Source organism: Lissotriton helveticus, chromosome 1_1 (assembly GCF_964261635.1).
Source record: "Lissotriton helveticus chromosome 1_1, aLisHel1.1, whole genome shotgun sequence".
Lineage (NCBI taxonomy): Eukaryota > Metazoa > Chordata > Amphibia > Caudata > Salamandridae > Lissotriton > Lissotriton helveticus.
This window is the reverse complement of record NC_136057.1, coordinates 612,720,790-612,737,509: the sequence shown is the minus strand read 5'-3', so window position 1 is coordinate 612,737,509 and position 16,720 is coordinate 612,720,790. Positions and strand designations below refer to the sequence as shown.

Genomic DNA, 16,720 nt, shown 5'->3' with positions numbered 1-16,720 from the left:
CTTCATTAATGTCAGTTGGGGCAGGGCAGGTGTTGTTGTTTGCAAAACTTAGTGCAGGTGTGCTTGGCTTTGCCACAATAATGTACACTCACTAGTCAATCAGAGGGTGCTGTGATGACACCGAGGGTGGCATGGGTGTGCCAGCCAGAGGGTGGCATGGGTGAACCAGAGTGCCAGTGTTGACAGAGGATGGCAGTGCTTTGCTTTGCCCCAATAATGTACACTGGTGAACCAGAGGGTGCTGTGATGACACAGAAGGTGACATGGGTGAGCCAGAGGGTGGCATGGGTGACCAAAGAGAGTGCCATTGGTGACAGAGGGTGGCAGTGATGAAGAAAGCCTTGCAAACAGGCTGGGCACGTAGAAACAACAAGTTCGCAAAACTGGCGACCCGACAAGTAAGTTCGCAATTTGCGAAATTGTACAAAACCCTCGCGAACTTGCAGAAACCCGTGCGAACACACACCCCCCCAAAAAATACGCAAATCCGCGAGAATTCACGGATTTTGTGGATTTTCGCAATCCGCAAATACGCAAATATGCAAATACGCAAATTCGCAGATTGCGAATCCGCAAAATCCGCCCATGCTTAATTTCCTTTAGAGCAACTCTTAGTTCAATTTAAAGTATGGCGGCACTTTAAAACACATTTTTAAGCAATGGGATTCAAAACACCATCGTCCTTGAGTGCAACTCTCACTTTAGAACACCAGTCTCCTTGAAAACATCCCTTAAGCGTCCACCTTTTCAAGCACCTGTTCCCTTTATATTGTTGCCTCATTTGATACACATCAACACTGCAACACACTCCTCTGTGAAGCATCTCTCGCTGGCAAAGCACCTCTGTCTTATGAAGAATTTCTCTGATGAAAAACACCTCTCTCCTGTAGAGCACCTCTGTACTCTTCTTTCCTGTAAAAGACTCCCATCTCTCTAAATCATAACTTCCAGTAAACATCTGTCTCCTAAAATGCAACCCGCTCTTGTAAAGTACACCTGCTGTAAAGCACACGCTCTGTGAAGCACCTCTCCAGTAAGCAATTGTTCTAGTGTAAAGCAGCCATCTCCTGTAAAACACCTCTCTATGATAAAACACTACTGTTTCATAAAATACTTGTCTCCTGTAATCACCTATCTTCTGTAATCCCACTACTCTAAAGCATATATAGAAGCACCTTTCTTGTAAAGAGTTACCTTTGTGTAGAGCAGCCCTCTCCTGTCAAACACCCAAATTTCGCTTGTAAATCCCTCCAGTCCTGTAATGAACCCTTTAATACATTGTGTTACTGTTTAAGAGTATAACACCCTACTCAAGTGAAGCTACCATCCTTATCAGGGTGAAGTCACAAGCAAACCCTAATTTATTCTGTGCTCAACCCTCAAAATGGCACAGAGCAGTCAGTCTTAAATTAGAGGCAATGTGTAAAGTATCTATGCAGCACTTTAAACAGTAAGTGGAACACAACACAACAAAAATCCCATACCAATTTAGAAACCGAGAGTATAATATAATAAATAAGTTTAGATAAAAACTGCAAAAATTAAATAATTAATTTTAAAGATATAAGAGTAAAGAGTTACAAAGAGCACAAAGAACTTTCTGTTGACATCTGATCGCACTAGACTGGGAAAAACTCACATGTTCAGCCTGACCAAGATGGAGCATGAGTCAGCTACAAGGAACCACTTATACCACTTATACCCACGGAACAAGAGTACCCTAAATCCTAGTTGTAGAGAGTTACTGAGTCCAGCATTTTGGATGCGTTGCGCAGTAGAGGCCATGTATTAGTCCTGAGGGGCTGCGATACTTCAATTCAAGGTCCTGCATCATCATCGTGGATCGCACCAACAAAGGCTTGCCATGCCAAGTCCAGAGTTGAGGATGCACTGCACAGCCAAGGCGATGTGTTGGTTCTGAGGCACTGCGATACTTGTCCTACATTGTCGTCGATGATCCGTTCACCAAAAGACTTGCGATGCAGAGGCCAGCATCGGGGATGCAGCATGCAGTGCTGGTTCTGATGTATCTGTGACAGTGAGATGTGAACTACTGGCATTGGGAAAGTCCACATAGGTGAGGCGATGTGTTGGCTCTGCTCAGGGTTGTTCCACGCAGCAGAGGAGATGTGTCGGCTCTGCTAGATACACCGATGGGCTGGTGGAGCACCTCAGTCATTCTCACCCAGGCAAGAGGGCAGCAGGTCAGCACAGCAGGGCAGCAGTCCATCAGAGCAGCAGTCCAGCAGTGTGGCAGGTCTTTCAGTAGCACAGTAGTCCTTCTTTCTGACAGAGTCAGAGTGCACAGTTCCTGAGGTGCACTGAAGAGCTGGTGTCTGAGGTCCAATATTTATACCAGCTGCGTTCTTTGAAATGGGAGATGCTTTTAGAGTTTTCCCTTTAACGTGCAAAGGTTTCTTGCCTCCCCAGCTCTGACTCCTGACTAACTAAAGAGGGCATGGGCCCATTTGTGTGGAAAAAGGACACAGTCTATTCAAGTGTAAGTAGGGCTGCGCCCATCTCCACCCTCCCACCCCACCCGCAGCACTTATCCACCTAGACCTCTCTGCCGCCTTTGACACCGTCTGCCACCGCACACTACGCGCAGGGATCCGAGACAAGGCTCTGGATTGGACCATCTCCTTCCTCTCCGGCAGAATCCAGAGCATCCGCCTCCCCCATTCCGTTCCAAAGTCTCCGAGATCACCTGCAACGTACCCCAGGAATCCTCACTCAGCCCGACGCTGTTCAACATTTACATGGCCCCACTCGCACACGTAGCCCGACAGCACGACCTCAACATAATCTCCTACGCCGATGACACTCAGCTGATCCTCTCCCTCACCAAGGACCCCATCACAGCCAAAGCCAACCTCCATGAAGGAATGAAGGCCGTCGCCGACTGGATGAAGAACAGCCATCTGAAGCTGAACTCGGACAAGACGGAGGTTCTCATCCTCGGCTCCAACCCTTCAGCCTGGGACGACTCCTGGTGGCCGACGCCTCTGGGGGCAGCCCCGACACCCACCGACCACACACTCAATGTGGGAATCATCCTCTACTCAACGCTCTCAATGACCAAACAAGTCAATGCCGTCTCCTCCTCCTGCTTCAACAACCTCCGCATGCTCCGCAAGATCTACTAATGGATCCCCCAAGATATAAGAAAGACAGTCGCCCAGGCCATCGTCAGCAGCAGACTCGACTACGGAAGTTCCCTCTATGCGGGAGCCCCAACCAAGCTCATCAAACGAGTACAACGCTTCCAAAACTCCTCGGCACAACTGATCCTCGACGTACCACGCCACGGCCACATCACCCCCCACCTGAGAAACCTGCACTGGCTCCCAGTCAACAAGAGGATATCCTTCAAGCTCCTCACCCACGCACACAAGGCACTCCACGACTGGCCCAGCCTACCTCAACAGACAGCTCTCCTTCTACATACCCAACCGCCAGCTACCCTCCGCCGACCTCTCACTCGCCACCGTCCCGCGCATCCGGAGAACAACCACCGGTGGGAGATCCTTCTCCCACCTCACTGCCAAGACATGGAACACCCTCCCACTGAGCCTATGACAGACCCAAGACCTGCTGACCTTCAGGAGGATACTCAAGACCTGGCTGTTCGATCAGTAGCACCACCCTCCAGCGCCTTGAGACCCTCGCGGGTATGTAGTGCGCTTTACAAATGATTGATTGATTGATTGATCCTTCCAGTGATAGTCCATCCAGGCACACCTATGCTCTCCACCGTGTGTAGCTGTCTAGGAGAAAGGAAAAAAAGGCCAAATGTCAGCAGCACCCAGTCATGTGGCCTAGAGACAGGATGCAAGCACTAAATGACTAAGGCAGGAAAACAGCAGCTTTCTAAAAGTATGCAAAAAAGTGATGGGTAAAATGCTTGAACTAATCTTAGCGACTGATAAATACTCAGGCTGCATCACAATCCATAATTATTTTGCACACCATATCACCTCAGTTTGGACCCAGCTATATGTAAATCGGTATTGACTCTGCTCCAATTAGAAAAGTCCAGCCCAAACTGCAGAGCAAGGTCCTCCCTAAACCAGACACAATCACCCTAGGACAGGTTTCTCCTTAGTTATCGGCTCATCAGCCAGGTGCAGCTTGATTCCAGTGACACAGTGTGCACAAGGACAGATGTCTAGGCATACCCGTCTTACTTAGGGTGGCACACTAAAGTATACAAAAAAGTGAATGATGGTATGCTTGACTTATTCTCAGCCACTTGTAACTAGCATGCAGCCAGAAAGATTGCCAATTGCTGAGATTAATTCAAGCATTCCATCCATCACATTGTTGTTTTTGTATTTGGCGCCTAAGTACACCGGATATCCCTAGACGTGGGTCCCGGGCACACTGTGCCACTGGAACCAAGCTATACCTGGCTAAAGAACCCTACGATGAAACCTGTCCTAGATTGCTTATGTTCAAGCTCTGACAATTGGGGCTGGACTGTTCCCATGAGGAGCAGGGTCAAGACTGATTTGCATATCGTTGGGTCCAAACCAAGGAGGCATGTTGGGCAAAACAATGCATTGGTATGCGGCCAGACCGATTGCCAGATGCTGAGATCAATTCAAGCATTCCATCCATCACCTTGTTGTTTTTGCATTTGCCGCCTTCAGTACACAGAGTGAGTTCAGATGCGGGCCCTTGGCTCACTGTGCCACTGGAACCAAGGTATACATAGCTGAAGAGTCCTAACCAGGGCAAAACCGGTCCAAGGTTGCTTGTGTTCCTGTACTGGTAGGACCTGGACTGGCAGTTGGTGCTGTACTGCTCCCACAAGGAGCAGGGTCAAGACAGATTTGCATATGGCTAGATCCAAACAGAGGTGGCACGGTGGGCAAAAAATGATGGACTGGAATGCGGCCCAAGCGATTACCAAGCATTCAATCCATCACCTTGTTCTTGTTGCATTTGCGACCTCAGGGCATCAGTTTTGCCCAGACAAGGGTCAGAAGCTCACTGTTCCACTGGAACAAAGCTATACCAGGCTGAAGAGCACTGAGTAGAGCGTAACCAGTCCTAGGTTGCTTGTGTTCCAGTTCAATGAGGACCCAGCCTGGCAGTTGGGGCTGGACTGTTCCAATGAGGAGCAGGGTCACGACTGATTTGAATATGGCTGGGTCCAAAATGAAGTAGGATGGTGGACAAAAAACAATGATTTGTCCAGCGAATGCCAGTGACTGAGATTAATTCAAGCACTCCATCCATTACCTTGTTGTTTTAACTTTCTGAGTGGCATTTTTTAAATTGTAACCAAAAATCCAACTTCTCCATAAGATAGGCTTTTTCATTTCAATGCTAAAGAAACCAAACTGGTTACCTGATACCATTTGAAAGTTACAGCTTATTAAATGTAATAAGGTAACTCCAATGTTATACTTTGGGGGAGACAGGCCTTCCAGTACTGAAAACAAATGTAAGAGTTTTTCACTACTAGGACATGCAAAACTTAAGAGTGCATGTCAAACTTTTTAAATACACTGCACTCTACCCTGGGGCTGTCCAGGGCTTACTCTAGGGGTAACTTACCTGTATTAAAAAGGAAGGTTTGGGCCTGGCAAAAGGTTTATTTTGCCAGTTAAAATGGTGGTTTAGAACTGCACACACAGTCTGCAGTGGCTGGCCTGAGACATGTTTAAATGGTACTTAAGTGGGTGGCACAATAAATGCTGCAGACTCACTTGTAGCATTTAATTTGCAGGTTCTGTGTACATGTAGTACCACTTTATTAGGGACTTAAAAGAAAATTAATTATGCCAATTGGGTGTAAGCCAGTTCTATCATGTTTAAAGGAGATAGTACAATCACCTTAGCATTGGATAGCAATGGTAAAGTGTGAAAAATCCTAAAGCCAGCGAAAACAAGAGCAGCAAAATAGGAGGGGTAAAGGCAAAACGTTTGAGTGAAGTAAATCCTAAGGATGACAGTTCTAACAACCCTCCAGCCAGTAAAGCACATTTCCTGCAATATGCTTCTCTCTTGCGCTCTAAAGTGCCTGCATCCACTCATGCAAACACATCTCACACAATGTACTGCTCTCCGGTAATGCATCATAGGTGAAGTGTACCTCTCCCTTGTATTTCTTGTTTGTGCTCAATATGATTAGACTGAACATAGTAAACACTACCCATTTCAATGGTTTATGATTCACCTTTGACATCTTGCTAATAAAATACAACATGAATCATCAGTAAGTTTATGAAATCATTAAAATTACCTTCAATAAAAACAAAAAGATTCTCTAAGAACCTCAATGGGACCAGCCCTCAAGTCAGAAAATGGAAGAAGGTATGGAGACACAACCCTCAGATTCCTTGAAACACAAAAATTACTTTGCTAAAGAGATTGGTAACTTGGATACTTTTCTCAAAAGGTACCTAGACATGATGATGAAACAGCTGAAGATACCCCTCGCCCCAATTATTCCCCCGCTGGTTTTGCCACTATTCTTTACTTTAAAACCCCTATACTTTGCCGACTGCTTTCATTTTTCTAGGAACTAATTTAATGCCTTGAAGCTTGTTTAGGCTTGCACTGTTTGCACTTGACAAATAATCAACCATACCATAAATCAGAATCCATCCCATTGATAGCTATCAAATCCTCTACTATATATTTCCCAATTAAATTAAGCTAAATATGCCCCAGAGAAATGCCACTACTTAAACTTCACATGATGTAGTCAAGCCTTTTTAACGGGACTTTTCTTCAGACTTGAAAATTGCACAAACACCTTCAGTCCTACTGATTTCATAGCGAAAGTTTAGTCAGCAACTTGCCTTTTCTCGGAAAATGAATAGAAACACAAGTGTCATCCCACCTGCCATTCCACGTTACCACCTTTAATCTTCTAAGATACACTAAAATATCTTTAAGCCAAGATACAGCACTGGGATGTTTACTCTCCAGGCAGATGATGATGATCTACATGTGATTGATTCCAGCAGTGCATGTCTGCTGGCAGACTGGATAAGCCAACATTTGATACAATGGATCATGAGGATCTTCTAGCTAATCAATTCAATTTCAATTTTGTATTTGAATGTCAAAGACAATCATAAAATATACACATACAGTTTATAAAAATCTCATATGACAAGCAATAAATAAGAATACATAAATGCCCTGATCTAAAAATCAAGACTTTGACGATAAGACACAGCTGCTTTAAAAAATACGACCCTTTCTAAAACATACGTCAGTACTGGGTAGCAGTTGTAAAAATCGAAGAGCAGCTCTGCAATGTTCAAAATTATTAATTTAAAAAAGAGGTAACAAATAGTGAATTCTAAAAAAGTTGTACAACGTATAGATTACCACAAAGTGCAATAAAGATTGGAAAGACACATTATCGCAAGCACACTTCTTCTCTTTAAAATTCCCCAAATAAGACTTTAGACAACATAACATTACATATATAGTGCCATCTTTGAATTTAGACAATAAGTCTCTTTTCCAGTTATTAAGTCACATACAGTAAGTAAGGTTCAGGCTAGGGTTACGTTTAAGGGGAAAATAATTCCTCACTACGGTTTGCTTAATTCAAGACTATCCCTTTTAGTAGAGCGTCTTACCATAAATGGATGCTTCACAGAACTCTTATCTGCTTTACATACAGATAAAGGGTTATCAAACAAGGCAGATTTACCCAAAGCAGTAAGATTCTGTTTAACATACTTTAGCCAGGGAATATCTAAACCCCAAACACACCAGACACGGTCATTAATTAGATTGTGACTAAAAGAAGCGCTAGGATTATTCCCTAGAGAAAGTCACAACATAAGAGGACCTAACTTAATAGAGTCCTCAAGATACAGCACAGCCAATTTTTTGTGGCAAAAATTGTGGGGGGTAGAGAGAGAAAGAGAGGGACTGTAAAAGCAATTCTGCTCAACCTGCAATGTACGACACTCTCCATAACCCCAAATTCCACAGCAATAGCTGGCAACGGGCACGCATTGCTTAGAATATATTTCAATAAGTGAGGTAATCGGCTTTCTCCCTACTAATTTGCAACATTGGGGAAACATATTGCTTTCTTGAATTTAGTTTCTCTAAAGCTAATGCTCCCTGGCCATTAAGCATTGGCATCAAAGACTTAGCCTAAGTAGGGGAAGCTAGAGACACTGTCTAAGCTGCTCTCATTAACACATAAGGTACACACCAAATAATGCTTAAGTCCACAGTTTGAGACTTATTATAGTTAGTTGACAAATCTAAATAATGCATGAACTCAAACAATACTAGAACCAAGTGCCTTAAAACATTTGGGGTCCGTGCTAAAAGCATGACATCATCAGCGTACAGCAGTATGGGTATAGCAAAAGAATTGACAGAGGGAACATTTGTGTAACAGTGCTTAAAAAAGAATTGAGTTTGTTGATGTATAAAATAAATAAAAGTGGGGCTAAAACACAACCTTTCCTGATGCCACAATGTGAAGTAAAGGATTAAGTAAGCTCATCATTTAAGCCAAACCTGACTCTAGAAGTTAGATTTTGGTGAAAATAGGTCATTGGTGAAAATGTGTCTATCTCCAGCTCAAGTAAAATAGTCCACAACTTATTTCGATTAAAATAGGTCTTTGGTGAAAATGTCTCTATCTCCAGCTCCAGTAAAATAGTCCACAACTTATTTCAATTAACCTTGTCAAAGGTAGAGGATAAGTCTGTAAAGGCAAAGTATAGGTAGTCTTTTTAGATATAATGTATTTCACCAGCAGCACATTATAATTTAAACACTGCTCCAGCATTCCTAAACTTTTCCTAAACTAGCATTGACAAAGACACAAAACATTATTGTCATTGCTGAACCTGCCCCTTAGCCTATTAAAAATTACTCTACCCACTATTTTGATGGTGGAATTGATTAGGGATATGGGTTGATTGCATTTTGGATCTAGACCATGAAGGGGGAAACCTTCAAATGTAGATTAGTAAAAACATTCGCAAGCAAAGGTGCCCAGAGGTCTATTTACGAACGATGTATGTCAGTACAACGCGATCTTTTTGATCGCGGTACTTTACAACGCGGTTTTCACAACGCAAGTTGTTACAACGACTTGCGTGGGAGGGCGCTGGATTGAGAATTAATTTAATGTTCTATTCCAACTCCAGCCCACGTAACAGTAGAGAAGGTCTTGGAATAGAAACTATTCCTTAACCAAGAGCGCCATCCAGCGCAAGTCGTAGTAATGACTTGCATTGTAATGGCTGCGTGGTAAAGGCTGTGCGGTGTAAACACCGCGTTGTAAATGATGTTCCCATTTACAAAAATTGATAGGAACTCCATCTGGTCCAGAAGCTTTGGAACAGGAGCTGCTACTAAGAGCGATGATTATCTCATATACAGTAAATTGAAGCCTATTGATAGTGTTATCTGAAAATAAAAAGTCAACTGAATCATTATCATCAGAGGTTCTACAGTTTATATTATTGAAATGTGTAATCAACTGGTCACCTGTGATGTGGCTGCTCATTGAGGGGAGTGATGACTTATGTACTCTTAATTCACTAACCGCTCTCCAGAATTCCCTCGAATTCTTGAGAGCAGCTGCACAAGACAGATGGTACCAGTAAATCATTTTGAATTTCACACTTGCTAATCCCCAAGGGCTATTTATAATGAGTATGGTTCCTAATATACCATTATAATGGTATATTAGGAAACATTTTTAATTGTGAAGTCTTGCAGCATCAGAATAAAGTGATAAAGCCAGCAAGTCTTACCACATTTTAGTAGGGATAGTCGATTATTTTTGGCTATCATAGGGGTTCTAGGTGTACACATTTTTTGTTTCATCTTTGTTTGAATTAGTGGACATATAGGTTTTGCTCACTATTTATGCACTACACTAGTATTAGTTAGGTAATCACTATTAGTGTTTTTTCCTTTCTTCTTTACTCACAACACAAAAAGAGAGCGGCTAATGATGAGAAATGGGTAAACTGGCAATTGTTTGCCAGGAACCCCCTCGGGTGTTGCTACCGTGTGGTACTCTCTCTTTGCTCACTTTATTTATATATTTTGAGAGTGGGACCAGACCTGGGTGTTTTATATATATATATATAGATATATATATATATATATATAAAATCCTTTGCAAGTAAGAACACACCATGACCTAATAGATTAGTGTTAAGCAACACATCTAGTGCAGCAGCATAAAGTGCCACATAATTCTGCTAGTGGTTCAATGATAATATGTGTGAGGTGGGAGAGGCCCTTGTTGTTGAATATGACTATTTATAATGAACCCAAGCCTTGACCTCTGCAATATATTTTTTAGGTATGGCTGTCAAAACTAGCCGCAGTTTCCTATGCGTATGTAAACAGAATCTATCAAACATTTAGATCGTTTCGGAATTAAATCCAATAACCTGCTTAAGACGTAAGTTATGTATTAGGTTGCTTAGATCACTGAATTTGCTGCATAAATGTCATTCCATGGTACTCTCAGACAATCAGGCAAAGAAAATATCAAGGTTTGACTTAACTAGGCGATCCAGAAATGTAGATGGATCACGCAAATGCCAAACAAGCCTGAGCCCCTTGTGTTGGGACAATGACTGATCCACTGTTTTCTCAGGGCTCCAACAATTCCCATTGAAAGTGAGAATGTATCTATCAGTGGATTATGGTCACTAAATCCAGAACACAATATGTCACACTCAAGTAAGTACTGTCTAAGCCATGAATTATAAACAGATATTCATTTATTGATCCACATCCTCTACCATTAAGTGTAAGGGCCCTTGGTTCCTTTCATAGACAGATTAATGTATGTTGCTAATAGTCAGTTAAACAAAAGCTAAATTAATTATTTCCTTTAGAAATTTCTTCCACTTTGTAGTCATTACTCCAAATATCTAAGATTCTCCCTTGGTTTGCATCTCTCAATGCAAAACCCCCGTGATAAGAAAGAAACAAAATAATTTCCTCAGTCAAAGCCTTCATCTTCCAAGAGACTTGAGAGCCGTGCCATAGAACCTTGAAGTGGTGCAAGAAAAGAGGGAAATATTTTTGCATCTCATTTGCCACTTGTATCACAATGGACATGGTTTCACAAAAATGCCAGGGATAGTAAAAAGTGGCATGAATGTACTGGTTGGGGCCCTGTTAAAATAACATTATCGGCCTTTTCACACCCTTTACTGATAGGCTTAGGTAAGTGAAAGAAGTGTATATTACAGATATGAAGCAAATCTTTTAGATCACTGTCTAATGCTGCTGTACTTCATTACACCTTAATTCAGGAGGAGTTACAGCAGGGTCAAGGGGGCCAAAGTGTAAAGCTAGAGGGACAAATGTAGACTAAAGCAAATACATATTGGTACAAACTGCTTGTACCTCCTAGATCCATATACTAAAACAACAACTACTTTTGCTTACCATTTCTCCTTTGTAAACAAAACTGGTGAGAAATCAGTTTGCTGCATGTTTTGCACTGGTGTAGAAATACAGTTCAATCCATTATGTATTAAAGAAACAGGAAAAGGGTGCACATGGATTCACAATCAAGGATAGCTGTAGTTTCAGTGGGAATGGTTGTGTTTGGGTGTGATCCCCCCCCCCACACACACAATAAATGCATTCTTGGTTTGGTAGTTGGGTCTGGGAAACCTGAGTTATGTCCGCTATCTCTGTGTTGGTTTTGCACATTGTGAGGCAAGAATAAAAGTCAAAACAGTGACCTTTGATATAAGCAGGAGAGAGAGGAGAGAGAGAGAGGAGAGAGAGAGAGAGGAGAGAGAGAGAGAGAGAGAGAGAGGAGAGAGAGAGAGAGAGAGAGAGAGGAGAGAGAGAGAGAGACATATTTATCTGGTGGCTTAATTTCATAATGTGAAACCAGATAACCTGGAATCAATACCTTCTTCACTGCTTGTTCAAGTGTGTGAACTATTTTATTTCAAGAGTCTCCTTTTTTATTATTATATATGAGGCCACTTTTAAAATTCTTGAATTTAAGAGGTGTGCTATACAAGCACCTCTTAATCTTTATTTATTCGTCTAAAACGTTGTTCTATCTATAATAAGAATCTAGGCCACGTTTAAAGGTTTCAAAGTTGACATGGTTACTGACTTGCCTCTCAGATCACTAATGAAAATGCAGGTGGGTTCAATCAATGAATGTTTCCAAACACTGTCACTTTTAATAAATGTCTGTTTATGTACATATATAATCTGATGTGTTAAGGTGAACCACTTCTGCATGTTAAAGAAATACCCATTTTGGAATTTTTAAGAGATTGTATCATGCGTTAATATTATGTTTGTGAACGATGTACCCACCAAACATTTTCTTGGCTCTGTTCACACAAGGACTCTTAGAGCTAAGCCAGACCCATGGCTCATTCTGGCTTGTCCTATTAACTTTTCTGTTTTCACTCCTCAATTTGTGACGTAAGTCTAGTATATATGGGTGTCAGTCACTTGATAAAATGATTTGTAAAAGGCAAGGACTGGTAAAATGAAGCCCTGCCCACATGCACCTATTTCACAACTCTACCATCAATGGTTCTTGTAACAGAGATGAAGAAGAGTGCATGAAATGAAAGTACATTCAGTATAAGCAATCCTAGGATACAGACTTCCAGGCCATTGTGTTATACGTGACCGCAGACATTAGTCCCAGGGAGAACTACCGGACCCAGGTGGGGTGGACAGGGGCATAGCTTCAGTGGGGCTGTTTGGGGTGTGACACCCCACAAATATATTTTTGGTTTGGTGGTTGGCTGTGTGGGTCCTGGGTCAGGTCAGCTATATCTGAGTCAGTTTTTCTTGACAATCTCATTTCAATTAGAAATTATAACTTGTTAATTTTTTGGATCAAGATCTTAAGTATATAGTGACCGGTTTACCAAACAAGTCGTAAATCTACACCCATAGAAGTACTCATTTAAATGATGCACATTTTCTACTTTTTGGAATTCACAAACATTGACATTAATAAGCTTGGACAGCTGCACCAGTCTTGTGTTTCTAGACATACTGCTGGCAACTCAACAGGTGGTGTGATGGATGCTAGCAAACAGTCTAACCTGTATCAATCACTCAGGATACCATTCCAACCTATAGTATTTCACTTACTAGGCCATTCTACACAGAGGCTCATCTATTACAAATCAATGCTGACCTTGTTCTTTATGGAAACAATACATCTCAAACCATGATCAAGTCGCCCCACCACCAAGCAACCCACTGATTTTCCAATTGGGGAATTTTATATTCACACCATCAAAATCTCACTGACTATACTAAGCAACTGTTCACAATGTTCATTAGTAAAAGTGCAAAATTCCAGTACTACATGCCTGCTCTGTTGTGCCAGCTGTACTACTGAGCCACATCAACTGAAGTATTGCTTTCCAAAGAGAACTTCAGGAATGTTCACTAGCTTCTAGAAATTTATTCTGCACCTAGTAGGTCATTAAAGGGGATATTTATGACTTTTGTGGCACCAGGCAGCACAGCAATTCACCTTGCTGCGCTGCCTGCGTCACAGGGAAATGGAAGTAATGTGCTGTATCTATCCAATAAAGTGCATTCCTGAACTTTTACGTTGCGATGGCAGCCTGGGGCCAATGCATGCACCCTTGCACTATGGTGTAAGGGTGTCTGTGTTGTAGGAAGGATTTCTTTTGGTCCAGGAAGGCGAACCTTCCTGCATAAAAACAATCCTGATAGGCTTTTTACTCTTTCTATGTGAAACACAAAGAAGAAAATAAAAAGAGACATAAAGATATTTCTCCTCATTAGGCGTATGATTTCAGCACATTCCCAGTATTGCCAGTACTTGTAAGTCTGGGAATGTGTCAAAAATCCATTAGAGTTGTGTGGGAACACCCACCGCAACACCAATGGAATGCCTATCCTGGGCAGAGTAGAGCAATGCAATGTTTTGCACTACGTTGCACTAATCCAGATAGATGAGGCCACTCAGAGCCATGCAGAGTTGCTTTGCGTGGCCTCATAAATCTGACACAGAGTTTTGCGTCGCACATGTATCACATTATGTGCTGTAAACACGACGCAAGACTCCCATAAATATGCCCTTAAGTGAATGGAGTTAGAATGATTTTCTGAGAAACCTAAATGCCCTCCTATTCTCCTTCAATTCAATTTCATTGCCCAACAGCTCTCTCTAGTGACCCATAACAGCCTGGTCACCTAAACTGCTCTCTTTTCGGCTAAGTGCCTGGCTTCCCGTGATTGCTGATTCTCATTATTGTTACTGGTAAGTAGAAGTATAATGTCGGTGTTACATAAAAGCCTCATAAAAATATAAATATGACTAGGTATGAAATTCTAATGATTCACAAATGTAGGCCAATGATAAAAAGGTCTGCAAAATTAACACACTTAAACTGATCAGTAGACTGAACTGATGGAAATTTGCAGGCGAATGTTTTTGCATGTATGCTTGCTGAGCTTTCCCAAACATATGCCAACCCTGTCAAAAGTTCCGTTTTTGGAAAAGGCAGCTTTACTTCATAGTAAGGAATAATGATTAATCCACAGATGAGCCGGACAATGGGCACGAAAGTTGTGTAAAATATCACACCAAAAAAGTAACTAAATAATAGATGAATACCTTTCTAAAATTCTATGTAGAAAAGTAGCATTTTATTCATAGTTACTCCAGCATTTAGAATATCGGCCATTATTTCCAAGAGAAGGATTTTCTATGAAGACCTTGCTTTTTAATTTGCTGAAAACTTAATTCCACAAAAATAGGAACAATTTACGTATTTTTTGCATGAAAAAATTATTTCTGATCTCTGTACTTCTGTTGTACTTAAAACTTCGAGTGAAGAGGGAAACATTTTTACCGGGTTACATGGTGGAGGTCTTTTTTCTGTCTTTTCAGATTCCTCTCTCTCACTGTAGCTTTTTAGCTCAATAAGTGTCCTGAAAAAAGAACAAAGCATCAGTTCAAAATTTTGTGATCATATAAATAGTTGACGTTCACGTTGCATGCCGAGTACAGGAAGGTTTTTGTGTCTCTAGCAAACGTGTGCCCGTTTGCCTTTTTCATACCTGGCTGGTCTTTTGACTGTGAGCTTGACAGCCTGTGAAGTTCCTGAAGAAGTTTTAAAAATGTGGACTCGCTACTTTCTCGCTGATCACAGGGAGCCACAAGATGTTCCCTGATCTATGGTAGACTAATGCCCTTCACCAGACTACGATAAGGTGATCGCTAAGATTCTAGTGAGGGGGATAGATCATTATACCTCTACCCCTGAGACAGAGTCTACCAGTCACCTGCATGTAAAAGTGGTCTAGTTTGCCTTAATGAAGACCTTCACTTCCATCTTATATGTTGAGGTGAGACACTTTGTGGGTGCTGTGCATGTTGTCCTTCCCATGGACATAGAATGGCAAATTTAGTACAAGATGGAGGTTCCCCTCTACTTTGCCTTGTGATTTGGCTAGTTAGAGTTACCTCTCATTGGAAGGGCAATAGTCAGTCTCGGCAAGTTTAGACAGCCCTGCTGGAGAGAAAAAAATAGACTTGAACTGTTTCTCCTTTTGGTAGCTCTACTTTGCATATCTGAGGTGCTGTTCTCCACTCAAAGAATCTGAGCAGGAATGATGTCTGCTCTTTTGAAGGAGTGCCCATTAAACAATGAGCACTACTATTGCAGCACAGGACCATATGACATATTTGTGATCACCACGACTAGGTGTTACTCCACAAAGGAGTCTGACGTGCTTAATGTGCAGCACTGAACTTCTGTGACTGTTCATGGATTATATGTCAGTTCATCGATTTAAATGTCTGAATAGTCAAATATTCTACATAAAATATTCTATGGACTAAGAATGTGTTTTTTTAATGGGGAGACATAGGCGCTCTATCTAAGTGATTGTTTGATAAATCCTTATTACTTTCAAATAATTGTGCATCAAAACATAACCTAGGGAGATCTGATGCCATCGCCTCTAAGGCAAACTGCTTTGTGGTGAATAAGAAAGTGGTTTGATTGATGGAGTGTTTTTGTATTCTAACATTGTATGTAGTGCAATATTAACCTTTAGGTTTCGATTTTTGAATTTTTCATTTCAACAAAATTTGAAGCTTTCCTCAGTGAAAACTATGATATACTCCGCTATTCTTTTAGGGGAAGGAAACCATGAGCATCTTTAGGGGGTCACCAGTGGTTGCAGATGCCCCTTGCAACCACTGGCAGTACCTTTGTGACCAAAATATATAAATTCAGTAGCACAAAGCACATTCACAACTAAATAAAAAAAGCAACAAGTAAAAACATTTTTTCAACCAACTTGATACCAGAACGACTGTTCAGTAATGACATGTTTGAACCAAATCTTTTCCTATGTACTACACATGACTCACAGTGGATAACAAGTAAGCCTGGGCAGAGTTTGCGAAATGCAAAAAATGCTCTGGTTGGCTACCTGGAGCTCCGCAAGCGGCAGATTGGGTTCGAAAAAATGCTGTTTACGATAATTTTCAGTGCCGAGTTTTTGTCCACACTGTGAAATTATAGCTAATGGCACCATGCACAGAGCAAGTGGGCGCTGCTTCCTTTCTGCTGCTTGAGGAGATTTTCTACCCGAGTCGTCTCTTTCTTAACACAAACAGATGGTTTCTCAATGCAAGCGGTGCTGCCCAGACTTAGTTACAAATGATCACAAATCAAAATATATGATCAATAAG

At 41.7% G+C, this 16,720-nt stretch overlaps 1 protein-coding gene across 2 annotated transcripts in view; it reads right to left on the bottom strand.

Moving 5' to 3' along the window:
* The window catches only part of LOC144770262 (uncharacterized), an 825,923-nt gene that overhangs the window by 175,272 nt on the left and 633,931 nt on the right, over positions 1-16,720 (bottom strand). For both annotated transcript variants that reach the window (XM_078654631.1, XM_078654641.1), the window contains one exon: positions 14,868-14,946. In XM_078654631.1, coding sequence (XP_078510757.1) covers positions 14,868-14,946 — 79 coding nt within the window. The remainder of the gene's footprint in view (positions 1-14,867; positions 14,947-16,720) is intronic.